Source organism: Elephas maximus, chromosome 11, assembly GCF_024166365.1.
Source record: "Elephas maximus indicus isolate mEleMax1 chromosome 11, mEleMax1 primary haplotype, whole genome shotgun sequence".
NCBI lineage: Eukaryota > Metazoa > Chordata > Mammalia > Proboscidea > Elephantidae > Elephas > Elephas maximus.
The window spans coordinates 99,311,582-99,338,200 of record NC_064829.1 but is presented as its reverse complement, the minus strand read 5'-3'; the positions used below and the strand labels follow the sequence as shown (position 1 = coordinate 99,338,200).

Sequence of the window (26,619 nt, the reverse complement as noted above, 5' to 3'; positions counted from 1 at the left end):
TTTTACAGGGTTGCTGTGAGTTGGCATCAACTTGATGGCAATGGGTTTAGTTTTTTTTTCCGGTTTGGCAAAGCTCACTCTCTCTCAACCCTGCACTCTTCTCATTGCCTGACCTCCACTTCTAGGATGTAAGCCTGCAGAAGTCTCTGGCCTGCCGCCTGACCCACAGATTTGGGACTTGCCAGCCCTTACAACTGCATGAGCCATTTCCTCGCAGTAAATCTCTCTACATATATTTATGTGTGTGCTTCACTGGTTTTGTTTCTCTAGAGAACCCAGGCTAAGACAGAAAAGTTCAGAGCAGAGGAGAGAGATGATGCAACAGGATTTCTTTGCTGCTCCAGGAGGCAGAATAACGGCCTTCCAAAGAGGCCCATGTCCCAAACCCCAGAACCTGTCAATATGTTACCTTATGTGGCAAAGGAGACTTAAGGTTGTAGACGGAATTAAGATTACTGATTAGGTGAAGGAAGCCTGGTGGCACAAACAGTTAAGCACTTAGCTGCTAACCAAAAGGTTAGTGGTTCCAACCCACCCAGTGGCTCCTCAAGAGAAAGACCTGCTTCTATAAAGATTACAGCCAAGAAAACCCTATGGGGCACTTCTACTCCATCACTTGGGGTTGCCACGAGTCAGAATTCAATTGAAGGTACTCAACAACAACAATTAGGTGACTTTAAAATAAGGAGATAATGCTGGATTATCCAGATGGGGCCCAATGTAATTATAAGGGTCCTTTAGTAGAAGAGGAAACCCTGGTGGCGTAGTGGTTAAGTGCTACGACTGCTAACCAAAGGGTTGGCAGTTCAAATCCCCCAGGCACTCTTTGGAAACTCTATGGGGCAGTTCTACTCTGTCCTATAGGGTCGCTATGAGTTGGAATCGACTCGGTGGCACTGGGTTTGGTTTTTTGGTTTTAGTGTCAGAGAGAGGCAGGAGAGGAGAGTTGAGTCAGAAGGAGATATGAGTACACTCGGTCCTCTGTATCCATGGGTTTTGCACCTGCGGATTCAATCAATCGTGAATAGAAAATACTTCCGGGAGAGAAAAAAAGAGTTTTTTTCTTGCCATCATTCCCTATACAATACAGTATAACAACTATTTACACAGCGTTTACATTGTAGTAGGTATTTTAAGTAAACTGGGGTGATTTAAAGTATACGGGAGGATGAGCACACATTGTATGCAAATACTACACCGTTTTACATAAGGGACTTGAGCATCTGTGGATTTTGGTATCCTCAGGGGCTCCAGGAACCAAACCCCTGCAAATACCAAGGGGCACTGTGGAGAAAAATGATCATAGAGATGCAACCATGTGGCTTTGAAGACGGAGAAAATAGCCCTGGGCCAAGGAAAGCTAGTGGCTTCTAGAAGCTGGAAAAGGTAAGGGAACGGGTTCTTCCCTAGAGCCTCCAGAAGTGTTAGCAACCCTGCTACCACTCTGATTTTAGCCCAGCGTGGTCGGCTGAAAAATGGCCCCCCAAAATATACTACCAGTGGCCACTGAGTTGACTCCAACTCATGGCAGCCCCCCGTGTGTCAGAGTAGAACTGTGCCCCATAGGTTTCCAACAGCTGATCTTTTGGAAGTACACTGCTAGATTTTTCTTCCTTTCGAACTTCCAATCTTTTGGTTAGTGGCCAAGTACATTTGTTTGCATCACCCAGGGACACCCTCCAAAAGATATCCACATCCTAATCCCCAAAACCTGTAAATGTTACCTTATATAGAAAAGGGTCTTTGCAGATGTGATGAAGTTTAAGATCTTGAGATGGGAGAGTCTCCTGGCTTAGCCAGGTGGGCCCTAAATGCAATCACATGTGTTCTTATAAGCGGGAGGCAGAGAGAGATCAGACACACACAGAGGAGAAGACGGAGCAGAGATTTGAAGATGCTGCCCTTGAAGACTGGAGTGATGTGACCACAATCTATGGAGTGGCGGTAGCCTTCCTGGGAAGGCAAGGGAGGATCCTCCACTAGAGCCTCCGCTATGAGTGTGTCCCTGCTCACACCTTGATTTTGACCTAAAGATACTGATTTTGGACTTCCAGCCTCCAGAGCTATGAGAGAATAAATTTCTGTTCTTTTAAGCCACCAAATCTGTGAGAATTTGTTAAAGCAACAACAGGTAACTCACACACCCAATGAGCTGTGTCGGATGGACTTCTGACCTCCAGGACTGCTTACACAACAAATTCCCGTTGGCTGAAGTTACCAAGCTTGTGGAGATTTGTTACAGCAGTAACAGGAGTGTAGACTACAGAGCAGTGGTTTTCAACCAGAGAGATTCCCGTGTCCCCGCCCCCCCCCCAGGGGATAATTAGCAATATCTGGAGACGTTTTTGGTTGTCATGACTGGAGGACAGGGTGCTTCTGGCATCTAGTGGGTAGAGGCCAGGGATGGTGTTCAACATCCGTCCTACAAAGCATAGGACAGCCCCCACCACAAAGAATGATCTGCCCCAAATGTCGAGGGTGGCGAGATTGAAAACCCCTTGTCTTAGTTACCTAGAGCTACTCTAACAGAACTACCACAAGTGGGTGGATTTAACAAACAGAAATTTATTTTCTCACAATTTAGGAGGCTAGAAGTCTGAATTCAGGCCAGTCTCTAGGGGAAGGATCTCTCTCTGTCCACTCTAGGGGAAGGTCCTTGTCTCTTCAGGTTCTATTCCTCGGTTCCAGGTCATCATGTGGCCTGTATCTTCCTCTGTTAGTGCTTAATCTGCTGTTTTATATCTCAAAAGAGATTGACTTAAGACCCTAACTAACACTGTCTTATTAACATTACAAAAAAACCCATCGCCGAATGGGATTATAACCACAGGCGTAACCCTACAGGTCTGAGAAGAACTGCCCCATGAGATTTCCAAAGCAGACTGCCACAGCTTTCTCCTACAGAGCAGCTGGTGGGTTCGAACTGCTGACCTTACATTTAGCAGCTGAGTGCTTAACCACTACACCACCGGGCCTCCTTCAACCACAGTTATAGGGGTTAGGATTTATGAAACACTTACTTTTGAGGGATACAATTCAACCCATAACACCCCTGGTGTAACTTTATTCATAACTGCCAAAAATTGGAAGCAACTAAGATGTCCTTTAAAAGGTGAATGGATAAACAAACTGTGGTAGATCCGTACAATGGACTGTTATTCGGCAATAAAAAGAAATGAGCTCAGAAAACATGAAGAAACAGGTAGGAATCTTAAATGTATATTGCTCCATGACAGAAGCCAGGTGCGTCCGGGTGGGTTCAAACCAACCTTTCAGTTAGTTAAATGCTTAACCATTTGCACCCACCCAAAGATTCCCTACTTGGTGGCTTAAAACAATGGAAATTTATTCTCTTTAATTCTGTAGGTCAGCAGTCCAAAATGAGCTTCCCCGGGGCTGAAATCAAGGTGTGCCTTCTGGAGGCTCTAGGGAAGAATCTGTCTCCTTTTCTGTTATGGATTGAATGTACAAAATGCAGCTCTAGCAGCTGAACTAAACCGAAAGCGAAGAAGTTTCCTGAACACAAACAAACAATTTAAAGGACAAAGTAGCAGGGGCAGGGGTCTGGGGACCATAGTTTCAGGGGACATCTAGGTCAACTGGCATGACGAAGTTTATTAAGAAAATGTTTTGCATCCCACTTTGGTGAATGGTATCTAAGGTCTTAAAATAAGCTAGCAAGTGGCCATCTAAATGCATCAACTGGTCCCGACCCACCTGGAGCAAAGGAGACTGAAGAATGCCAAAGACACAAGGAAAATATGAGCCCAAGAAACAAAAAGGGCCACATAAACCAGAAACTCCATCAGTCTGAGGCCAGAACTAGATGGTACCTGGCTACCACCAATGACTGCCCTGACGAACACAACAGAGTCCCTGACAGAGCAGGAAAAAAGTGGGGTACAGAACTCAAATTGTAGTAAAAAGACCAGACTTAATGGACTGACCGAGACTGGAGGGACCCTGGAAGACGTGGCCTCCGGACTCTCTGTAAACCCAGAACTCAAACCATTCCCAAGGCCAACTCTTCAGACAAAGATTAGACTAGACTGTAAAACATAAAACGATACTTGTGAAGAGTGCGCTTCTTAGTTCAAGTAGATACATGAGACTAAATGGGCAGCTCCTGTCCGGAGGCGAGATGAGAAGGCAGAAAGGGACAGGGGCTGGTTGAATGGACACGGGAAATCTTGGGTGGAGAGGAGGAGTGTGCTGTCAGATTATAAAGAGAGCGATTAGGGTCACATAACAATGTGTGTATAAATTTTTGTATGAGAAACTACCTTGAGCCGTAAACTTTCACTTAAAGCACACACACAGAAAAAAAAAATTTTTTTTTTAACATGCAGCTGTAACCCAAAACCAAACCTGCTGCCATCGGGTCCATTCTGACTCATAAAAAAAACCAAAAACCAAACCCAGTGCCGTCGAGCTGGTTCCGACTCATAGAGACCCTATAATACAGCGTAGAACTGCCCCATAGGATTTCCAAGGCTGTAATCTATATGGAAGCAGACTGCCACATCTTTCTCCTGCGGAGGAGCTGGTGGGTTCGAACCACCACCGTTTTGGTCAGCAGCTGAGTGCTTAACCACCTAGAAAACCCTGTGGGGAACATATAATATCACCTGAGAATACTGTGCTTCTCTAAATAACCATCTGAATAAAACCAAAGAGTAAATATCTTCCCTAGACCAAACATAAGACGATTAAGGGCGGCAGGGAAGCTAGATTAAGGGAAACAGAGCAACCAGAATGGAAATAATGAGAAAGCTGATACATCGTGAAATATGTAACCAATGTCACTGAACAGTATGTATAGAAATTACTAAATAAGAACCTAATTTGCTGTGTAAATTTTCACCAAAAACACAATAAAATTAGGGTGTGGATGTCTTTTGGAGGGCCAATATTCAGACAATCACAAGGAAAACAGAGGGGATAGCCCCCCTCCCATCATATGGAAAGGACAAAGTTAAAGGAGGACTTGAAACGGATCTCAGAGGAGCCAAAGCCAGTCCCTTCTGTCATCTCTTCTTCTGGAGAAAACCTGGCAGGAGTTTTAGAAACCAACTGGGCCCCTGTCAGCCTCCAACCTCAGGTAACAAACCTAGGCTCCCTGCCTGCACAGCCTCCCTCAGTCCTCTGCCTCTGGGCCTCCCTTCCCATTACCGTTTGGATCAGCAGTTCCAAGTCCCGGGCCTCAAACGTGTGCTGATTCTGAGGGTCCAGGTGTTCAAACTGCTTCAGGAGGCTCAGGTGGTCCACCTGTACATCTGGACAAAGGAAAAAGAGTCAAAACATAAAACTCATAGAATGTTCTGTCTTTCAAAATTCCCATCTTGGGCCTGAAGTGTTCTAATGGAAGTCACAGAGGGTACTAGAGAAGTCCAGAGGAGGCTTGACTGAGCCTAGGGCAATCAGAAAGGGCTGCCTGGAGGAGGTGATGCCTCACCTGAGCCTAATACTTAAAATGAAACCAAAACCAAAGCAAGCTTGTTACTGTCGAGTTGATTCCAACTCACAGCAGCCCTACAGGACAGAGTAGTACTGCCCCATAGGGTCTCCAAGGAGCAGCTGGTGGACTTGAACTGCCAAACCACTGGTTAGCAGCCGAGCTCTTAGCCACTGCACTGCCAGGGTTCCAAATTAAAATAACCATAATCAGAAAACCCAGTTGCTGTCAAGTTGATGCGTGTATCAGAGTACAACTGTGCTCAATAGGGTTTCAATGGCTAATTTTTTGGAGGTAGATTGCCAGGCCTTTCTTCCAAGGTACCTCTGGGTGGGCTCAAACTTCCAACTGTTTGGATAGCAACTGAGTGTGTTCACCATTTGCACCACTGAGAAATGCCATAATAATAACTAACATGTATTGAGCATTAGAAAGGAGTCTTGGTGGCTTGATGGTTAAGCACTCAGTTGCTAACGGAAAGGCTGGGAGTTCGAACCCACCAGCCGTTTCACAGGGGGAAGGACTTGTCGCTCTGCTCCTGTAAAGATTACAGCCTAGGAAACCCTATGGGGCAGTTCAGTTCTACCCTGTAAGACATGGAGTTGCTGTGAGTCAAAAATTGACTCGAAAGCACACAACAGCATACCTATAGAATGTCCCTGGATGATGCAAACGGTTAAGCACTTGACTACTAGCTGAAAGGTTGGTGGTTCAAACTCACACAGAGGCGCTGGAAAGAGAAGCCAGGCGATCTGCTTCCGAAAGGTCAGAGCTTTGAAAACCCTATGGAGCAGCTCTACCTACTCTGCAGATGTGGGGTCGCCATGAGTCGGCAACTAACATTGTCATCTGTGTATGTGATCTCCTATTTGGGAATAGTGTTTTCTTTGTTATGTTAATGAGACCATATCAGTGTATGGCATGTCTTAAACCTAATGATTTTTGAGACACAAAAAGAGCAAATTAGACACAGAAAGAAGCAAGCACAAATAGGGGAAGCTGGCTCGTGGAGATCTCCAAGGAACCAAAGAAGAGAAGCTGAAAGAGAGAGACAAGGGCATTCCCCCAGAGCAGAGAGCGAAAGCCTTCCCCTAGAGCCGGCGCCCTGAATTCGGACTTCTAGCCTCCTGAACTGTGAGATAATGAATTTCTGTTCTATTCGTTAAAAACACCTACTTGTGGTATTTTCATTATAGCAGCACTAGGTAACTAAAATACACAGCTTGTGTGAATATCAGTTCATTCATTCCAGCATAGTGGAGGGTTGCCCCCTACTCTCTACAGGACCGTGAACAGTGTAAACCACATGACAATGGAATCCACTCTCCAGATCACCTAGTCCAGAGATACAGAATGACCAAGGGACAAACACACCCCTTCGAAGCGCTCAGCCAAATAGAGGCTCTTTCACGCAGGATGGACGGGGTCGACCTCTCTGAGCTGAGCCAGTACCTGGAAGGGAGACGGCCATGAAGAGTCCTGAGCAAATGTCGTGGCCTAGTGAAGCGCAGGGGCAAAGATCTCCAGGTGGGAGGGATGTGATATGCTCCAGACATTAGAAAACACGCTGATGCAGAGGGGTGGGTGAGGACAAACACACCAGGGGAATAGGCGGGCAGGAGTGGCAGCAGTGTCAGGGGGGTCCCTCAGGAGCCATGAGGTACATGGACTTCATCCCCAGGGCACTGGGGAGCCATGGGCTGTGGGTGTTATAAGCCCATTTGTATCCCCTGAAGGAATATGCTGAAGTCCGAGCCTGTGAATGGGATCTTGTTTGGAAAGTGGGTCTTTGAAGATGTTATCAGTCATTAAAATAAGGTCTTACAAGAGTATTTGTCATTGTTGATTTTCGACTCATAGCCACCCCATGCGACAGAATAGAACTGCCCCATAGGATTTTCTAGGCTGTCATCTTCATGTGAAGGAGCCCTGGTGGCGCAGTCGTTAAAGCACTTGCTGCTAAGCAGAAGTTTGGTGGTTTGAACCCAGCAGTTGCTCTGTAGAAGAAAGATGGGGCAGTCTGCTTCCGTAAAGATTTACAGTCTTGTAATCTTCGGGGCAGTTCTACTTAGCCCTATAGGGTTGCTATGAGTTGGAATCAACTCGGTGGCAGTGGGTTTGGGTTTTTTTTGGAATCTTTATAGGAGCAGGTTGCCAGGTCTTTCTCCTACGGAGCTGCTGGTGGGTTTGAACTGCCAACATTCAGGTTAGCATCCGAGCGCTTAACCATTGCCCCACCAGGGCTCCTTTACTGGAGTACGGTAGGTCCTAACCCAGTCTGAGTGGTGTCCTCGTAAAAGAGAGGAGACACAGAGGCAGAGAGGAAGGACAGCCATGTGAAGATAGCGGCAGATATTGGAGTGAGGCAGCTACAAGCCAAGGAACGCCAAGGTTTGCCAACTGTCACCAGAGAGGCAAGGAAGAACTTCTCCTAAAGCCTTCAGAGAGGATGGGTCTCCTGACAATCTGATTGCAGAATTCTGGCCTCTAGAACCGAAACAATACACTTCTGTTCTGATAAGCCACCCACTTTGTGGTACTTTGTTATGACAGCCCTAGACAACTAGTACAGGTAGGTTTGAGGCAGAGGAGGGACAGGACCTAAGATGGGTGTTACTGTTTTCTGAGTGATCAGAAGACAGAATATACTCTCAGAAATAAACGCTAGGAAATTCGAATCACTTCTAGTGGGGGAAATAAAAAATAAACAAGTAAAAACACAGTGTAATATTAGTAGTCAATTGTGCTAAGAACCAAACTCAAGCAGTCTTCCACGCACATTTCGTTGTTGTCATTAGCTGCTGTCGTCAAGTTGGCCCCCAACTCCTGGTGACCCCACGCGCAACAGAATGAAACATTGTTGCGTCCTGCACCATCCTTGTAATTGGTTATGAATCACATCATGGTAATGCATAGGACTTTTTGGAAGATCGCCAGGCCTTTCTTCCTAGTCTGTCTTAGTCTGGAAGCTCCACAAAAACCTGTTCAGTACCAAAACAACACGCAAGCCTCCACTGGCAGGTGGGTGGTGGCTGCGCATGAGGTAGACTGGCCAGGTATCAAACTGGGGTGTCCCGCATGGCAGGTGAGCATTCTACCACTGAACCAACGTCCTCCATGCACATTTTGTAAGAGGAGAAAATGAGGTCCCAGGAGGCCCTACTTGCTTCCCCCAAAACTACGTGGATGCCCAGGAGCCAAGACCACCTCACTCCACCTGGTCCCACCGTGCTCACTGGGCTCCTGCTCGGCATCCATCTTGGCCTTGAGCAACATTCGCAGCCGCGACACCTCTTGCCGCTTGAGCTCATCCAGCTTGGTGCGGACATGATGGCTGACGAAGTCCAGTTCCCGGCTCAGCTTCCCACTCTGACCGGACAGGCAGGAGGTACTGGTCAGGCTGGGGGCTGGGGCAAGAGCATGCTGGGCGGCCTCATTCTGGCTCTGTCCTTTCTGGAAACTTCTGTAAGCTTTCTGATGCCCAGGAGATCTGACCTCCCTCCCCTGCTCATGGCCCAACATGACTCCCCAGGGGAGGGTCCCAGACCCTCAGCCTCAACACCCTAGTTTTGAAGGCCCTGGGTGGTCCGGTGACCAAGTTGGTACTTTTTAGTAATACTCTGTGTAGTGTCTCCTCAGGGTGGAAGTCCTGGAGTTTAGGCTCAAATCACAGCACCAGCATCACACCCTTTTCCTGCTATGGACCTCGAAAAGGGACTGGCATTTACTGCAGCTTTAGGATGTGCCACGTTAAGTACTTGAAGAGGCAGTTATTGCTAATTCATACAACAACCCCCTCAAGAGAGAAACTTACATCGGGCTTCCCATTTCCTATGATGTAGAAAACGGGCAGGGCTGAACACTGAACACTCACGGCCCCTTTGGGGAAGCCAGACCTTTCCCAGCCTCTGTCCTCGGGCATGCATCATCTCCTCCCCACCCCCTCACCCGCCGCACCTTGATGTCCTCGGCATTGGCGGCCTGCAGCTTCTCACGGAAGTGCCCATCTGTCTCCAGCACATTGATGACCTCTTGGAGGTATCGGTGGTAATACAGGCCTGTGTCCTGAAGTGACAAGGATGGACATAGCAGCCCCAGTCTCTGCCCCTCTCTGGTACCTTTCCTAAGCAAAGTCGTGGCCCTGTTCCCCTGGATGGAAGCTGAGGCACCCAGGGTCCTGGACAAAGGCTGTGGAGCCAGAGACCCCAGTTCAAAGCCCCTCTCTGCTATATACCTCAGGCAAGTTGCCTAACCCTCTGGGTCACAGCTTTCACCTGCCTTCTTCCCAGGTGTGTAGAAGAGATGAAATGCAAATCACATGGGTAAATGCACAGACCAACACCTCCCACAGCGAGGGTGCTTAAAGGGTGAATACAAACCAAAAGCCAAACCAAAACCATTGCCATCGAGTCAGTTCCAACTCATGGCGACCCCAAGTGTTACACAGTAGAACTGCTCCATAGGGTTTTCTTCGGTGTGATCTTTATGGAAGCAGTTCACCAGGTCTTTCCTCCGCAGAGCTGCTAGGTGGGTTCAAACCCACAACCTTTAGGTTCGCAGCCAAGTGCTTAACTGTTGCATCACCAGGGCAGCCACTCCTTAGAAAAACTATAAGGCAATTCTACCCTGTTCTATAGGGTCGCTATGAGTCGGAATCGACTTGATGACAAGAAGTTTGGTTTTGGTTTTTCAGAGTGAAGTTATTAAGAGTACCGACCTCATAGGGTTGCTGCAATGATTAGATGAGTTAATTAAAAATAAAAAAACCCATTGCCAGCAAATTGATTCCGGCTCATACCAACCCTATAGGACAGAGTAGAAGTGCCCCGTAGGCTTTTCAAGGCTGTTATCTTTACAGAAGCATGGTGCCACATCTTTCTCTTGTGGAGCACATGGTGGGTTCAAACTACTGACCTTTCTGTTAGCAGCCAAGCACTTAACCACTGTGCTGCTAGGGCTCTAGATAAGTTAACATAAACACTTAATACAGTGCCCCGTACCTCATTTAACCAAAAACCACACCAGTTGCCTTCCAGCTGATTCTGTCTCATGGCGATCCCATGTGTTTGACAATAGAACTGCGCTCCATAGGGTTTTCATGGCTGTGACCTTTCTGAAGTAGATCACCAGACCTTTCTTCCGAGGCACTTCTGGGTGGATTTGAACTGCCAAAGTTACAGTTAGCAGGCAAGTGCTAAACCCTTTGTGCCACCCAGGGACCCCAGGAACTATCAACGTTGTCATTTTTGCTATTTATAACCTTCTATGGCTTTCCATAAGGAGCACGGGTGCTAACCAAAAGGTTAGTGGTTCGAACCCACCAACTGCTCCTCAGGAGAAAGATGTGACAGTCTGCCTCCACGAAGATTACAGCCTTGGAAACGTTATGGGGCAGTTCTACTCTGTCCTATCAGGTCACTATGTGTCAGAATCAACTGGATGGCGATGGGTTTACTGCTTCCTATAAGGAGCCCCGGTGGTGCAACAGTTAAGCGCTCAGCTGCTAACTGAAAAGTCAGCAGTTCGAACACACACAGTAGCTCTGTGGGAGAAACGACTTGGTGATCTGTTCCCATAAAGATCACAGCCTGGAAAACTCCATGGGGCAGTTCTACTCTGTCAGATGTGGTCGGCTCACAGGCACCCAACAACACTGTTTTCTACTGGCTTTAAAATAAAGAATAAACTCTCCACCATGGCCCAAAAGGCCCAGCATAATTTGGCCCCACTCCTTCTCTGAACTCATCTCCTGTCCCTCTCCCTCTTGCTCTTTCTGCTCCACCCACACTGGCCTCCTTGACATCCCTCTGCTCACTATGTTTTCTCCTACACTGTTTTTGCCCAGGCTGTTCTCTCTGCCTAGAATGCTCTTCCCTCCACCTCCCCTACTCCCAACTTAATATCTTCCCCTCCCTCCCACCTCAGATCTCAGCTCAAGCATCCCTTCTTCACTGACCATCACCCCTGGTATCCATTCTCACAGAGCCCTGCCTTTGTCTTCCATCTCCCAGCGAGCCGGGCTGGTCTGTAATGGCATACTGCCTGCACATGGCTGTATCCTAGAAACTAGCACTGTGCCTGGCTCATAGCATAGGCTCAAGAAATGTGTAGAATGAAGGAAAAGCAAACCCAAAGTTGCCCTTTGATGCCTGCAAGGATTTCACAGTGCACAGACCTAACTCACTAGGTGGGGAGCTGCTATACACGACCTAAGGAGCCCTGGAAGTGCAATAGTTAAGTGCTTGGCTGCTAACCAAAGGCTGGTGGTTTAAACCCACTGGCTGCTCCTCAGGAGAAAGATGTGGCAGTCTGCTTCTGTAAAGATTACAGCCTAGGAAACCCTATGGGGCAGTTTTACTCTATCCTATGGAGTCACTATGAGTCAGAATCGACTCCATGGCACACAACAACATACATGGTCTGCCCATCCCAAGGGGGAGCTGTAGCAAGAAGATTCAGGCCACAAATCAGGATAATGGATCATTAAATCTCAACTCTCCTGAGAGGAAGATTACATAGCGTTCAATAAACACATGTTGGAATTAATAAACGGACAGTTCTTGTGTGCCTTCATAATTTAAAACTACAACTCCCATGAGTTCATAGATGGGTAAGACTGCCTCCAGTCAGCTAACATCACCTGCCTACGGTGGTTCTGGGAACTGTAGTTCTTTTTCATATTCTTTCTGGGTTGGGGGGACTTAAAAGATTTGGGAGATTTAGACGGGTGACAGATTTTTCACTTAAAATCTGACCTGAATTCCCACATCTCAGAAGTCCAATCCCCACAGTCCAGGACTTGGAAGTCCGTCCCCTCCCCAGTTTTGCACAATGTCAAACTCCCCAGACAGCAAAGAACTGCAGGCAAAGTACAAGCCGCACCAGTCCCTGGGGCCAGGGAAGTCACTGGAGTATCCCCCCCTGGGGCCACGGGCTTCCCCGGGAATTGTAGGACCACGGCAAACACCCGGCTGAACAGCAGGGCAGGACCACTCACGGGGCTCTCGGTCGCGGGGCTCTCCTCTTTCTTGGGCGCCCCCCGCTCCAGAGGCACGGTCAGAACAGTGCGCAGCAGCAGCGGCGGCAGGAGGAGGAGGGCAGCGCGGGGCCCAGCGGGAAGCATGGCGGTGTGGTCTGTGGGGGGCGGGGGTGGACAACGTCTATCCCAAGCCTCCTCTCCAAGATCCAGGAGTCTGAACTCCCAGCGCGCCCCCAACCCAGCCAAAAGCCAAGGCTCAAGGCGTCTAGTCCCCCTAGACCCAGGATTCCGGGCTCCCAGTCTCTCCTTCCTCCGACCCAGGAGTCTAGGCTCTCAGTCCCCGTCTTCCTCAGACCCAGGAATCCTGGCCCCCTGGCCCCCAAGACCAAACCCAAAAGTCCAAGCACCCAGCCTCCTCTTTTCCCAGAAGTTCTGGCGCCAGGCTTGTCCTCCTCCGGCATCCAGTTTTCCAGCCCTCTGGCCCCTCAGGCTCCCTTCTCCCCAGGACCCAGGAGTCTGAACGCCCCTTCCACTCACCTCTCCAACACCGCAGAGGGCGTACTCCCGGGTAAGGACCTCCGGTGCGTTCTTGGTGATTTCCCCTATAGGCCCCGCCCACCTGCCCTCTAGAGCCCGCCCCCAGAGACTGATTGGTCCACGCTGAAGATTGGCTTCGGGCCCGTTCCGCTACTTCTATCGGCCCCGCCCCTCGCCGAAGCCTCTGGCCTGTTCTCGAAAACTTCGCCTCCTCCTTCTCGGAAGCCCAGCCTCTCTGACGCCACACTTGCTTCCTTTTAAGCAAAAGGAGAGCAGAGACTCTTGAACTACAACTCCCTGCAGGCTGGGAGAAAATGAGTCAACCTCGGCCGAAATCTTGGCCCCATTGCCTCATGGGAGTTGTGGTTTTCCCGTTCATTTTTGCCCCAAGAAACGGCTGCAAGTTAACGCTCCTTAGCCATTGTACAGCCCAGTTTATAAGTTTCTCCAGGTGTACAGCTAGACTGCAATAGGGCCTCTCTTGGGTCCCTTTAAGGAACACCGCATGTCATTCCAATTCAGAACCCCTGGAGCAAGTTGCCTGGCTGCAGCTGTGGCCGGGGGTCATTTGTTGAAAGTGGAGCCTGGGGGCCAGGAGGGAGCTGGATCAGGGCAGGTCCCAGTGGGAATCCCCCCTCCCTCTGAGTCCTCTTTTTCCCTGCCTACTTCCCCTAGACCCAGAGATTAGGTGCCCAGTTCCCAAAGAGAGGGTCAGGTATGTTTCGAGATTGGCCACAGAGGCAATTCAGTGAGGCGTGAATGTGAGTGGCTACTCGGCACAAGGGGAACAGAGGGAGTTTCCAGGATCCCAGACAGGTGGGTGCTGGGTCTTGGAGACGCTAGGCGTCAGGTGTTTGGGGCCCAGAGGCCTGAGTTCTGGTGCTTAGGTCTAGGGTAGTAAGGCACTGGACTATAGGCTGGGAGAGAATTAGTTACTTGGGGGAGCCAGAACTGGACTCCTGGGCCCCTGATAGTGATAAAAGCTGAAACCAGGCCTCTGGCCCCCTAACAGGAGAGGATGCTGGGATTCAGGGAGAGGAGCTCTGGTGGCTCAGCAGTTAAGTGCTTGGCTGCTAACAGAATGGTCCGGCAGTTCAAACCCACCAGCCCCCCTGTGGGAGAAAGAGGTGGCAGTCGGCTTCCGTAAAGATAACAACAGCCTAGAAAATTCTATGGGGGCAGTTCTACTCTGTCCTAGAGGGTCGCTATGAGTTGGAATTGACTCGACAGCAATGGGATTTGCAGTCCAGGAGATCTAAGTCTTAGGTTCAGGTGTTGAAAAGCAGAGTTCACTGGGATGTTGGATCTGGTCCCTAATTCTTGTTTCTCCAGAATGTCTCAGGAGAATGACACATGGAATAAAGAGTGAGTAGGAAAATGGGTTTGGGGGGGAGGAGGAACTCAGCTCTTGCCTCATAACTGTGTTTGCAATATTCAGTACCATCAGGCTTGCAGGAAGGGGTTGGGGGCTGGGGCTCCTGGGTCTGAGGGAGAGAGCTGGGGCCCCAAAATCCTGGGTCTGAGGGAGAGAGCTGGGGCCCCAAACTCCTGGGTCTGAGGGAGGAGGGTGATGGGGCCTGGACTCCTAAGTCCTGAGAATAGGATCCCTGACTACTGGATTCTAGGTGGGCCAGTGCTGGGAGAAAGAGCTTCAGAACTGGTAGAGCAGATTCCATACCTTCTGTGACCTCACATGTGTTCAGAACCCCAAGTTGAGCATAGGGAAGGAGGGGCTCTTGGACAACTAGGGATGTCCTGCTTGCTGTCACTACGAGCTTGTATCTCTCTCAGGACCCTGGGGGATGAGCTCGCCGCCATGAGGCTGCAGAAACTGGAGCAGCAGGTACTTTGGCCCAAGAATCAGCACTCCACTCTTCCATCTTCCCTACCTCCACAGGATCCCCATCTTCAGGACTTGCTCTGGGGCTCCAGGTCCTCAGTGGCTGTCTCTGAGTCTCGGGTTCTTCTACTGGGAAATGGGAATTTGGGAGCCTAAACAAACCCTGGTGATAAGCCTTGAAAATTTCTAAGGAACAAGGGTTCCTTAGTCCATGGGAGAGGAGGGAGTGGTGCCTGGACTCGAAGAAGGAGAGAGCCAGAGGGCAGTCTCCTGGGTCTGAGGGAGCAGGGTCTCAGGACCCAGACACCTGGGACCCAGGGGACAAAGAGGTCCATGGACCCTCCCTCCGAGGCAGGCCTCCCCTTTCCCCAGGCCCCACCTCACCCCTGTCTTCTCGTTGGGCTCTTGGCCTCCACGCCCCCCTCCCCGCCCACTCCTGCAGCGGCGGCTGTTTGAGAAGAAGCAGCGACGGAAGCGCCAAGAGCCACTCATGGTTCAGGCCAACCCTGATGCTTCCCTGTGGTCTCGGCGACCAAGGCGACGGGAGGAGCGCCTCGCGAGTGACAGCGGTGAGGAAAGGCTCCTAGGGTTAGGCAAGGGGCAGTGCTCTGGAGGGAGGGGTCTGGAGAGCTTGGCGGCGGGGGTCTGTGAGTCCGGGGCGGGGCCAACTTTCGTGCGAGGGGCGTGGCCTGCCGGTACTCTGCTGAGACCGAAACGACTGCACCACCAGGGCTGCTGACCAGGGCTAACCCACCAACCCAGTGCCATCGAGTCGATTCGAACTCATAGCGACCCTATAGGACAGAGTAGAACTGCCCCATAGAGTTTAACCCACCCAGTGCCCTCGGAGTTTAGGAGAGCCTCATTGCAGGGCGTGCGCAGGCGTCAACAGTAGGGCAAGACAAAGGTTGGGGGCGGGGCACGGTGGGCCAAGGTGGGGCTCGAGAGAACCTCAGGATTGGGCTAGGTAGAGCTGGGGGCGGAGCCTAGGAGAGCCGAAGGACGGCCTAGAAGGACGAGTGCGGGGCGGGGCCTAGCAGAGTTCGGGGGCGGGGCCGGGAGAGCCGGTGGCTTGGCCTGCGAGTGTTTGGGGCGGCCGCTTGGAAGAGCCGGAGGGCAGGATCAGAGGAGCTTGGGAGGTGGGCCCTGGGAGGCGGGGCCTGAGTAATTTAGAGTAGGGGTCCTGAACAGGTTACGCGAGACCGTCGTGGGATTGTTTCTGAATCCAGCCTGCAACAACTTAGCTGGGAGACTGTGCTTGTTTGAGCTTTAGCATGAGTTTGGGGACTGAGTGGGTCTGGGGGGTCTTGGGTGGCGAGCGAATTCAGGGGCAATGTCTGGAAGCCCGGGAGCCCTGGTGGCAGCAGGAGTTGAGAGCCTGGCTGCTAACCAAAAGGACGGCCACCGTCGCCTTGGAAACCTATAAGGCAGTTCTACTCTGTCCTCTAGGGACCCTATGAGTCGATTCTGACGGCATCGTTTTTCTTTTGTTGTTTTGTTTTTTTTTTGTCTAAAGACCAGTGAGGGGGCGGGTCTTCTTCGCCAAGCACAGGGATTTGTAGATGGTTTTAATGAGCGTCGCTGCACCTTCTCCCAGGCCCCGGGAGCCCTTTCCTCCAGGAAGACGTTCCAGAGGCACGTCTGCGCTCTGGTGCCCACAGTGCCCTCAGCACTGGGAGCTGCGGTGGAGATGGCAGCAGCGAGCTCAGTCCGCTGGAGTTCCCGACAGAAGCAGGTAATCTGGAGCCCTTGGAACTCCCCAGAACTCCCCTCCCACTGGAACCCAGGAGTCTGGGAGTTCAGTGCATGCTCTCCCAAGGCCTCGGGAAACCAGGCTTCTGGCTCCTAGACCCCTCCTCCCTCACACCCAGGTGTCCAGGCCCTGAACCTTCTTGGCCTCAGAGGCCCAGGAATCTGAGTCTCCAGCCCCTTCCCCCCTCACAACCCCCAGTACTCAGGAAACCGGTCTCTACTCCCCCTCCTTATCCTGGCGTCCAGACAGTTCAGATCCGGATTTGGAGGAAGTCTCCATGGAGGACGTTCCCGTCTCTCCCCCACCTTATAAACAGCCTCCGGGGACTTGGCGACGCAGGGGTTGGCCAGCCCGCCAACGACATGGTAATTCCGGGGGACATTGGGGTGAAACCTGAACCCCTGGTGCATGCCTCAAATCCCCAATCACTATATGACACTCCCCTCCTTTTTGGGTGACAGTTTTATTGAGATATAATACACATGCCATAGAATTCACCCACTTAAAGTTTACAATTCAGTGTGTTTTAGTACGAAGTCCCTAGATAGTGCAAATGGTTTGCACTTAGCTGGTAACCAAGTGGTCGTTGGTTTGAACCCAACCGGTGGCACTGTGGGAAAAACAGGCTCAGTGATCGGCATCCATGAAGATTGAAGCCAAGAAAAACCTACGGAGCAGTTCTACTCTGTAAACACATGGGGTATCCTAAGTCACAAACCAACAACAAAATCAACAATGGGTTTTAGTATATTCACAGAGTTGTGTAGCCATCACCACAATCAATTCTAGAACATTTTCATCAACCCCAAAAGAAATCCCATACACTTTAGCAGTCACCCTGCATTCTTCCCAGTTTCACTAGATTTTGTCTCTATGGAATTGCCTATTCTGGACACTTCATATAAATGGATTCGTACAATGTGTGATTTTTTGTGACTGGCCTCAATAAACTTTCAAGGCCAATAGACATTTGAAGAACAATAGATGTTCAAAATGTGCATAAGTGAGTTATCACAAAGTGAATATAACCATGTAAGCACTGCCCAGGCCAAGAAACGGAGCCAGTATCCCCAAGAGCCCCCTGTGGTCTCTCTCACAGTCACTCCCTTCATCCTCCTCAAAGGCCACCTCTATCCTGACTTCTTTTGCAGAGCATATTTTGAAGGTTCATTCATGTTGCAGCATGGATCACTGCTTCATTCATGCATTTTGATGAATAATATTCTGCTTAGAAATATTCTCTTTTATTCTAATGGCGTGGCCAATGATTTCAACAACAAGATTCTCAATTATCATCCCAAACTCTATCCTCACTCCCCCTACACTTAATTCCCATCTGGGATTAGAGAAAGGGAGAAATCGAACTTCTCCCTGTCCTCAGAGTCTCCTCACCCAGGAGACACCCGTGTGCATGGGGGAAGAGGAGACTCTGGCAGGTGACGGTGATGGGCAGGGGCTGGGAACCCAGGAGTTCAGGCCTTCTCCAGCTAGCCCTGGTGACCCTGCCATCTCTGAGACCTTGACATCCTTGCTTGTTGTTAGGTGCCATTGAGTCAGTTCCAACAAATAGCAATCCTGCGTACAACAGGATGAAACACTGCCCAGTCCCGTGCCATCCTCACTGTTATGCTTGAGCCCATTGTTGCAGCCACTGTGTCAGTCCATCTCGCTGAGGATTTTCCTTTTTTTCACTGACCCTCTACTTTACCAAGCATGATGTCCTTCTCCAGGGACTGGTCCCTCCTGATAACATGTCCAAAGTATGTGAGATAAAGTCTTGCCAACCTTGCTTCTAAGGAGCATTCTGGCTATACTTCTTCCAAGACGGATTTGTTCGTTCTTTTGACAGTCCATGGCACATTCAATATTCTTCACCAACACCATAATTCAAAGGCATGGATTCTTCTTCCATCTTCCTTATTCATTGTCTAGCTTTCACATATATGTAAGGAGACTGAAAACACTGTGGCTTGAGTCAGGCCCACCTTAGTTCTTAAAGTGACATCTTTGATTTTTAACACTTGAAAGAGATCTTTTGCAGCAGATTTGTCCAATGCAATACATTGTTTGATCTCCTGACTGCTGCTTCCATGGGTGTTGAGTGTGGATCCAAGTAAAATGAAATCCTTGACAACTTCAGTCTTTTCTCCATTCATCATGATGTTACTTATTCGTCTGGTTATGAGGATTTTTGTCTTTTTTATCTTGAGGTGTAATCCATACTGAAGCCTATGGTCTTTGATCTTCATCAGTAAGCGCTTCAAGTCCTCTTCATTTTCAGCAAGCAAGGTTGTGTAATCTGCACATCACACGTTGTTAATGAGTCTTCCTTCAAACCTGATGCCCTGTTCTTCTTTATACAGTCCAGCTTCTCGGATTATTTTTTCAGCATACAGATTGAATAAGTATGGTGAAAGGATACAACCCTGCCACACACCTTTCTTGACCTTAAACCATGTACTATTCCCTTGTTCTGTTTGAATGACTCCCTCTTGGTCTATGTACAGGTTCCTCATGAGCACAATTAAATGTTCTGGAATTCTCATTCTTTGCAATGTTATTCATAATTCGTTATGATCCACACAGTCAAATGCCTTTGCACAGTCAATAAAACACAGTAAACATCTTTCTGGCATTCTCTGCTTTCAGCCAGGATCCATCTGACATCAGCAATGATAAATATCCCTGGTTCCACATCCTCTTCTGAATACAGCTTGAATTTCTGGCAGTTCCCTGGCGATGTTCTGCTGCAACTGCTTTTGAATAATCTTCAGCAAAATTTGACCTGTGTGTGATATTAATGATATTGTTCAATGATTTCTGCATTCTGTTGGATCACCTTTCTGTGGAATGGGTACAAATATGGATCTCTTCCCATCGGTTGGCCAGGTAGCTGTCTTCCAAATTTCTTGGCATAGACAAGTGAGCACCTTCAGCGCTGCATCCATTTGTTGAAACATGTCAATTGGTATTCCGTCAATTCCTGGAAACTTGTTTTTTGCCAATGCCTTCAGAGCAGCTTGGACCTCTGCCTCCAGTACTATTGGTTCTTGATCACATGCTACCTCCTGAAATGACTGAATGTCAATCAATTCTTTTTGGTACAGTGGCTGTCTATTCCTCCCACCTTCTTTTGATTCTTCCTGCATCCTTTATTATTTTCCCTGTAGAATCCTTTGGTGTTGCAATTAGAGGCTTGAATTTTATCTTCACGTCTTTCAGCTTGAGAAATGCCAAGCATGTTCTTCCCCTTTGGTTTTCTATCTCCAGGACTTTGCACATTTCATTATAATACTTTGTCTTCTGGAGCCACCTTTTGAAATCTTCTGTTCAGCTGTTTTGCTTCATCATTTTTTCCTTTCGCTTTAACTACTCTACACTGAAAAGCAACTTTCAGTCTCTTCTAACATCCATTTTGGTCTTATTTTCTTTCTTGTCTTTTTAATAACCTGAGTTTAGTCCCCGGCTTCTTCCACTTCCCAGGGGCCAGTGCTGAGGACATGAGCGAATTCCAGGATGGCAGAGACGAATACAGGGGGCACAGTCTGGGACCACCCGGAATGGAGAGCGAGTGGCAACTTGGAGGCTTGACTTGCAAGGTGGGACGAAGAACAGCCAAGTCTGGATGGATGAGGAGGAGGGGGAGGGGCAGCCTCGGCTTTGCCGTGGGTTGGAGCTAAAATTCTGTGGCCCAATCAGAGGCCCTGTTTCCTGGTGGGCGGGTCCAGCAACGAGTATGTTGTGATTGGGCTCCCAGAGGCTCTGTGTGAGCGCCATCAATCAAATGAATCTGGAGGATTTGAAGTGATGTGGGCGAGGCCAAGCAACCAATGACGCGGTCCTGGCTGGGTGGGCCCCTAAACGGACTGGCCAATCAGTAAGGCGGTAGGTCAGGCGGTTAAGATGCTTAACCAATAGGCAGAAAATGGAGGCGGGAGAAGGTGGAATCCTGAGTAGCGATGGCCAGTCACTAGTTGGCAAGGCTGGGGCCTGCTTGTCCTTCAATTTTGAGTGTGGCACATGGCTAGGGCGAAGACTTGGACGTGAAGGAAGATGAGTCGGAGTTTGCAATGAGGAATTTCCCAGCGGCAGTCTATGAGGAGGTGCCCCCGTACCCGGAAGGCGAGGACGGCTCAGGAAGTGGAGACGTGGGGAACACGCATCTCTTGCCACTCCGTGCTCCCGGGCCTCGGCTGGGCGAGAACATGGAGGCATATGTGCTGCGGCCGGCAATGCGGGGCCACACGGTTCAATGCCGCATCAGCCGGGACAAGCGCGGCGTAGACAAGGGAATGTTTCCCTTCTACTACCTGTACCTAGAGGCTGCAGACGGCAGGAAGGTGTGGTTGGGTTCTTTAGAGCCACGCAGTCCTTGTAGCCCTGGGAGCAAGCCTCACTGCCCAGGGAGACGTCCCGCCGGCTTCTGAGGGGGGAGGGGGCTAATACTTTCACCAATCCAGGCTTTGCTCATCACAGAGCTGTTGTTGTTAGGTGCTATCAAGTCACTATAACACAGCGACCCCGTGTGACAGAGTAGAGCTGTCCTATAGGGTTTCCTAGGCTGTAATCTTCAAGGGAGCTGATCGCCAGGTCTTTTCCCCCATGGAGCTGCTGGGGGGGTTCGAACCACTGATCTTTTGGTTAGCAGCCGAGCCCTTAACCATTTCGCCACCAGGACCCTTTACCAGTAAGCTACAATCCCTCAACTCCAAAGGCAGGAGGCACTCTTCACAGAGCCCAGGGGCCTCGGCCCTACCCATCTCATAATTAGGCCTTGCCCACTCTAGATATGGGTATGCCACGCCTTCTCAGAGTCCTAAACCCCACCCTTTGCAGACCCTCCGTTGGAATTGGCCTGGCCTTGGTTGGTGGTACAATGGTTAGGCTGCTAACCGAAAGGTCAGCAGTTAATACCCACCAGACACTCTGTGGGAGAAAGACCTGGTGATCTGCTCCTGTAAAGACTATGGCTTTAGAAATCCTACGGGGCAGTTCTGCCCTATCGTATTGGGTTGCCAGCAGTTGAAATTGACTAGACGGCAGTGGTTTTTTTGTTGGGCCCAAGACACGCCCCTTACAGAACCCCACCCTCCACTCCCCTCTCCCAGTGTGGCCCGGAAACCCTGGTTGCATAGTGGTTAAAAGCTACAGCTGCCAACCTAAAGGTCGGCAGTTTGAACCCACCCAGGGCTCCTTAGAAACCCTGTGGGGCGGTTCTACTCTGTCTTATTATGTCACTATGAGTCACAATTGACTCCAAGGGCAACAGGTTTGGTTTTTGGTTTCGGTGCGGCCCAGTCTTCTTAGGGCACCCCATCTCTCCTATAAAAAGGCTTTTTCAGTACTCAGAGCCAGGCCTATTTTTTCCGAATGAAATTTCTGCCAAAGTCCTGCCCCAACGCTCCAAGTTAAGGTTTTCGCTATTACCCAAAGCCAGGCCCTGCCTATGAGATTCACATTGGTCTCAACCTGGGCTAAGCCCAACCCCCAACCTAATAATGGAAGAAAAGCGGGGGAGGTGCTAAGATGCAAAGTTCCCTTGAAGGAGCCAGCCTATGACTTTCCTTAGTAAAAATCACATCTCCCAGTAAGCCTTGGGTTGGTAGTGCTCCCTCACCCTCTCTTCTGGCATGGGCATGTAGCATTTTCTTGCCTTCGGACCACTAACCTTAGCCAGATGCCAGAAATGAGTTCTAATGGGCTGTTCCTCCCATCCACAGCACTTCCTTCTGGCTGGGCGTAAGAGAAAAAGGAGCAAAACCTCTAATTACCTCATCTCTCTGGACCCTACAGACCTGTCTCGGGATGGGGACAACTTTGTGGGCAAAGTCAGGTGGGCAGAGCCCCGATGTGGGTGAGAAACAGGTGGTGGGGTCCGTGGGAGGGGGAAAGAAGGGGATTTGTGGACTACAGTTTCCAACAGGCCTCAGAGCACAAGTTCCACCTGCTCTAGGGCCATTTCTCCTAGCTCATGATGGGTTTTGTAGTTCTTCAGGTTGTATCCCCAAGGTGGTTGGGACTAGAAGAGTTGAAGGCTTTGGAGCAAGGGCTGGTATTTAAGACATTTTATTTCTTGAGAGGCAAGATTCTGGGACTTTTAAGTCCTGTGGGAGAATCGACCTGGAATGTGTGAGTTCTTGCATTCTAGAGGGAAGCAGCCTGGTCCTTAAAAGGGCCAGGTAGGAGGACAAAAAACATGGCGCACCAAAGAAAGTGGGGGCTGAGATGGTGGATACTGGTTTCTGAGGGAACGAGCTTTGGCTGGGAGGACTGAAAGAGTAGGGGAGATAGAACCCACAGATAAAAAAAAAAAAAAAACCCACAGACAGGAAGGAAAAATGTATGCAATGTCTGAGGTTTCTCTGGAGGCAGGAGAACCTAGTGTCTAAGAGCTGAGGCTTGAGAGTGCAATAGATCTGGGGTTGAATCCCAGCTCCTCTGATTCCTGGCAAAGGACTTCACCTCATTGAATCTTAGTTTTTCCTCTGTTCGAGGAGAATGTAATTCTTACCTTAGAGAGTAGATGGGAAGCATCAATGAAAGATGACATGGGAAAACACCTCACATACAGCTGCACAGTAACAATTCTTATGACTTTTATTTTTTCTATTCCCCTTGTGGAACAGATCCAATATCTTGGGCACCAAATTCACCATCTTTGATAATGGGATAAACCCTGACCGGAAGAATTTCTTCCCAGAGACTGCCCAGATCAGGGAGGAGCTGGGGGCTGTGTGTTATGTGAGTGTCCGGGGATGAGAGAGAGAACGGAGCAGGGCGGTGGGAAAGGAAGAGAAACCAAGCCAACTGGAGCATAATGCCCCCAGGAGACCAACGTCTTGGGATTCCGGGGACCCCGGAAAATGACTGTGATCATCCCAGGATTCGACACCCAGAACCGGAGAATCAGGGTCCAGCCACAAAATGTGAGTCCCTCAAAGGAGGAGGAGGCAGTGGTAGGTCACATGTGAATCCAGGAGGGCTTTGTCAGACTCTCGTGTCTAAGAGAGCAGAGAATAGGGCCCCAAAGTTCTATGTCCGAGAAAAAAAAGCTGGTCAGTTGGTGGTAAGTAAACAGCCACTCTCCCTCCCTACTGTACCTTCTAGGAACAGGAGTCACTACTGAATCGCCTCCAGCGAGGAGCCAACCAGGGGCTGATCCTGCTGCAAAACAAACCCCCATCGTGGAGCGATGAGAGCGGCGCCTACGTGCTCAATTTCCATGGTCGCGTCACTCGGGCCTCGGTCAAGAATTTCCAGATTGTGCATCCGGATGACTGTGAGCTCCCAGGAACTGGCTTGCCTGAGCAAGGCAGCTGGCGAGAACTACTTCTCCCATCAGCACTTGGGCATTTTTCAAGGCAGGGCAGACACCATGCTGTTACGCAGCTTTCTGGGAATTGTAGTTTACTAGGTCTTCAGAGGGGAGCCCTGGTGACGAAGTGGTTAAGAGCTCAGGCTGCTAACCAAAAAAAGTCGGCAGCTTGGATCCACCAGTTGCTCTTTGGAAACCCTATGGGACAGTTCTACTCTGTCTTATAGGGTCGCTATGAGTCAGAATCCACTTGATGGCACACAACAACAACAACAGGCCTTCAGAAGAAACTCTGGAGGTGTAGTGGTTAAGAGCTATGGCTGCTAAACAAAAGGGCAGTTTGAATCCACCAGGAGCTCCTTGGAAACTCTATGGGGCAGTTCTACTCAGTCCTATAGGGTTGCTAAGAGTCAGGATCCAGGAGCCGGGCTTTGTAAGGCTGCCTGCCGCACATCCTCTTGGGAGTTGTAGTTAGCTCAGGTGCCCCCCAGCAGGGACATGAGGGGTCTAGGGAAGGCTTAGTTCCTGACTCTCCCTACAGCGGAGTACCTGGTGCTTCAGTTCGGCCGCGTGGCCCCAGACTCGTTCACCATGGACTTCCGCTTCCCTCTTTGCCCGCTCCAAGCCTTCGCCATCTGCTTGTCCAGCTTCGATGGGAAGCTGGCGTGTGAGTAACCCAATAAAATGTCATCCCCTCATCAGGTTCTGTGCCTGTTAACTAAGAGAAAGGGCCCTAACATGCCTGCTTTTGCACCACGTTAATAATAACCAATATGTCTTAGATGCCGACTGGGTGTCGGTCCTGGGCTGACGGTAGTGGGCTCTGCAGCAGCATCTGCCCTCACCGGGCTCACAGTCAAGCATGGGAGATGGGCTTTGAAGAACAAAAAAAGAGTGAAATTCTCATCTGCTATGGAGAAAAACGCATCGAGCCACAAGTTAGCCAGATGTGTAAAAAAGTGACTTTCATTCTGCTTCCTTGCTGGTGCAAAGAGTTAACACACTCAGCTGCTAAGGGAAAGGCTGGTGATTTGAGTCCACCCAGAAGAAAAGCCTAGCAATCTGCTTCCAAAAAATCAGCCATTGAAAACTCTATAGAGCACGGCTCTACTCTGACACTCATAGGGTCACCATGAGTCTAATTTGAACTGATGGCAACTGTTTTTATTTATTTATTTTTAATACTACTTTCGAGAAACTAGCTGAGCAAAAGGGAGCAGGGGTGGGAACATTTCAGCTCAAGCAAAGGTCTTAAAAGTGGGAGGGGGCTTGGTGGGTTTGTGGATATGAAAGGATACTGTGAAAGTGAGAGAGTTGGGGGAAGTTCAGATCTAACCAAGGAAAATGACCGTGAGATGGGAGTGTTGCACAACAAACTTTATTGGGTCGACCCGTTGACAGCAGCATGCAGGGGCAGTTCCCCTCTAGGAGCCAGCAGAGGGGGAAGAAGGCAAGGGACCACCCCCTTCAGAGGACAGAAGGAAGGACTCCCTCTGCAACAACGTGGGGAATCTGGGCCCTAGCGGCCATTTGGGGTCCTTATAACTACAGCAAGGAGCCCTGGGGGGCAATGGTTAACCAAAATGGTTAACTGTAAGGTCGGCGGTTCGAACCCACCAGCCGCTCTGTGGGAAAAAGATGTGGTGATCTGCTTCTCTAAAGATACACAGCCTTGGTCAAGGTCATGGAAGCTCCACAGTCACATCCAAACTCCCTGAGGGACCAAATTACTGAGCTGAGGACTGTGGGGACCATGGGAACATCTAGCTCGATTGACGCAATAGTTTATAAAAAAAATGTTCTACATTCTACCTTGGTGAGTAGCGTCTGGGGTCTTAAAAGCTTGTAAGCAGCCATCTAGGATACTCCACTGGTCTCACTCCTTCAGGAGGAAGTAAGAATGAAGAAAACCAAAGACACAAGGGAAAGATTAGTCCAAAGGAATAATGGACCACAACTACCACAGCCTCCACCAGACTGAGCCCAGTACAACTCGATGGTGCCCAGCTACAACCACTGACTGTTCTGACAGGGATCACAATAGAGGGTCCCAGACAGAGCTGGAGAAAAATATAGAACAAAATTCTAACTCACAAAAAAAGACCAGACTTACTTGGTCTAACAGAGACTGGAGAAACCCTGAGGGTATGGCCCCCGGATACCGTTTTAGCTCAGTAATGAAGTCACTCCTGAGGTTCACCGTTCAGCCAAAGATTAGACAGGCCCATAAAACAAAATGAAACTAAGGGGGCACACCAGCCAGAGGGCAAGGACTAGAAGGCAGGAGGGGACAGAAATCTAATAATAGGGAGCTCAAGGTCAAGAAGGAGAAATTGTTAACATGTCATGGGGTTGGTAACCAATGTCACAAAACAATATGTGTGCTAATTGTTTAATGAGAAGCTAGTTTGTTCTGCAAACCTTCATCTAAAGTACAATTAAAAAAAAATTTACAGCCTTGGGAACCCTATGGGGCAGTTCTTCTCTGTCCTTTTAAGTCACTATAAAATCGACTCAAAGGCAACGGGGTTGTATCTTATCTAGGGCTAGCACCTGTTGGGCATGGTTTCATGGGGTACATAAAACAAGCAGGCTCTAAATGGCCAAAAATAAGCTCATTTGGGCTATTTTTAAAACAATCGGATATGTACACTTTTTAGTTTGGCACCAGCAGGCTTTTTGAACTAATGGGCTAAGACTGTTCTGAAGAAATGGGCCAACACACAATGGCCATTTTTGG

General features: G+C 49.5%; 2 protein-coding genes across 11 annotated transcripts in view; one reads left to right on the top strand and one right to left on the bottom strand.

Moving 5' to 3' along the window:
* NUCB1 (nucleobindin 1) overlaps positions 1–13,043 on the bottom strand; it is a 28,200-nt gene extending 15,157 nt beyond the window's left edge. For 4 of the 6 annotated variants that reach the window (XM_049900703.1, XM_049900704.1, XM_049900700.1 and 1 more), the window contains exons 1-5: positions 12,972–13,043; positions 12,453–12,589; positions 9,413–9,520; positions 8,683–8,824; positions 5,173–5,276 (exon numbers count right to left, since the gene is read on the bottom strand). In XM_049900703.1, coding sequence (XP_049756660.1) covers positions 5,173–5,276; positions 8,683–8,824; positions 9,413–9,520; positions 12,453–12,578 — 480 coding nt within the window. In that variant the 5' untranslated portion in view covers positions 12,579–12,589; positions 12,972–13,043. The other 2 variants (XM_049900705.1, XM_049900702.1) reach the window with 2 other exon arrangements.
* Positions 13,044–13,853: 810 nt separating this feature from the next.
* On the top strand, positions 13,854–25,021 carry TULP2 (TUB like protein 2). 5 transcript variants are annotated; one of them, XM_049900650.1, is made up of 12 exons: positions 13,854–14,336; positions 14,763–14,814; positions 15,254–15,380; positions 16,409–16,546; positions 16,810–16,929; positions 20,048–20,163; positions 20,593–20,904; positions 22,285–22,397; positions 23,191–23,305; positions 23,392–23,490; positions 23,672–23,843; positions 24,421–25,021. In XM_049900650.1, exons 1-12 carry the CDS (start codon positions 14,269–14,271, stop codon positions 24,552–24,554), a joined length of 1,566 nt encoding a protein of 521 aa, XP_049756607.1. In that variant the 5' UTR covers positions 13,854–14,268; the 3' UTR covers positions 24,555–25,021. The 5 variants fall into 5 exon arrangements, with proteins under 5 accessions (XP_049756607.1, XP_049756604.1, XP_049756603.1 ...); XM_049900647.1 differs by having other exon boundaries at positions 23,395–23,490; positions 23,672–24,514; XM_049900646.1 differs by having other exon boundaries at positions 23,672–24,514.
* Positions 25,022–26,619: the final 1,598 nt, after the last annotated feature.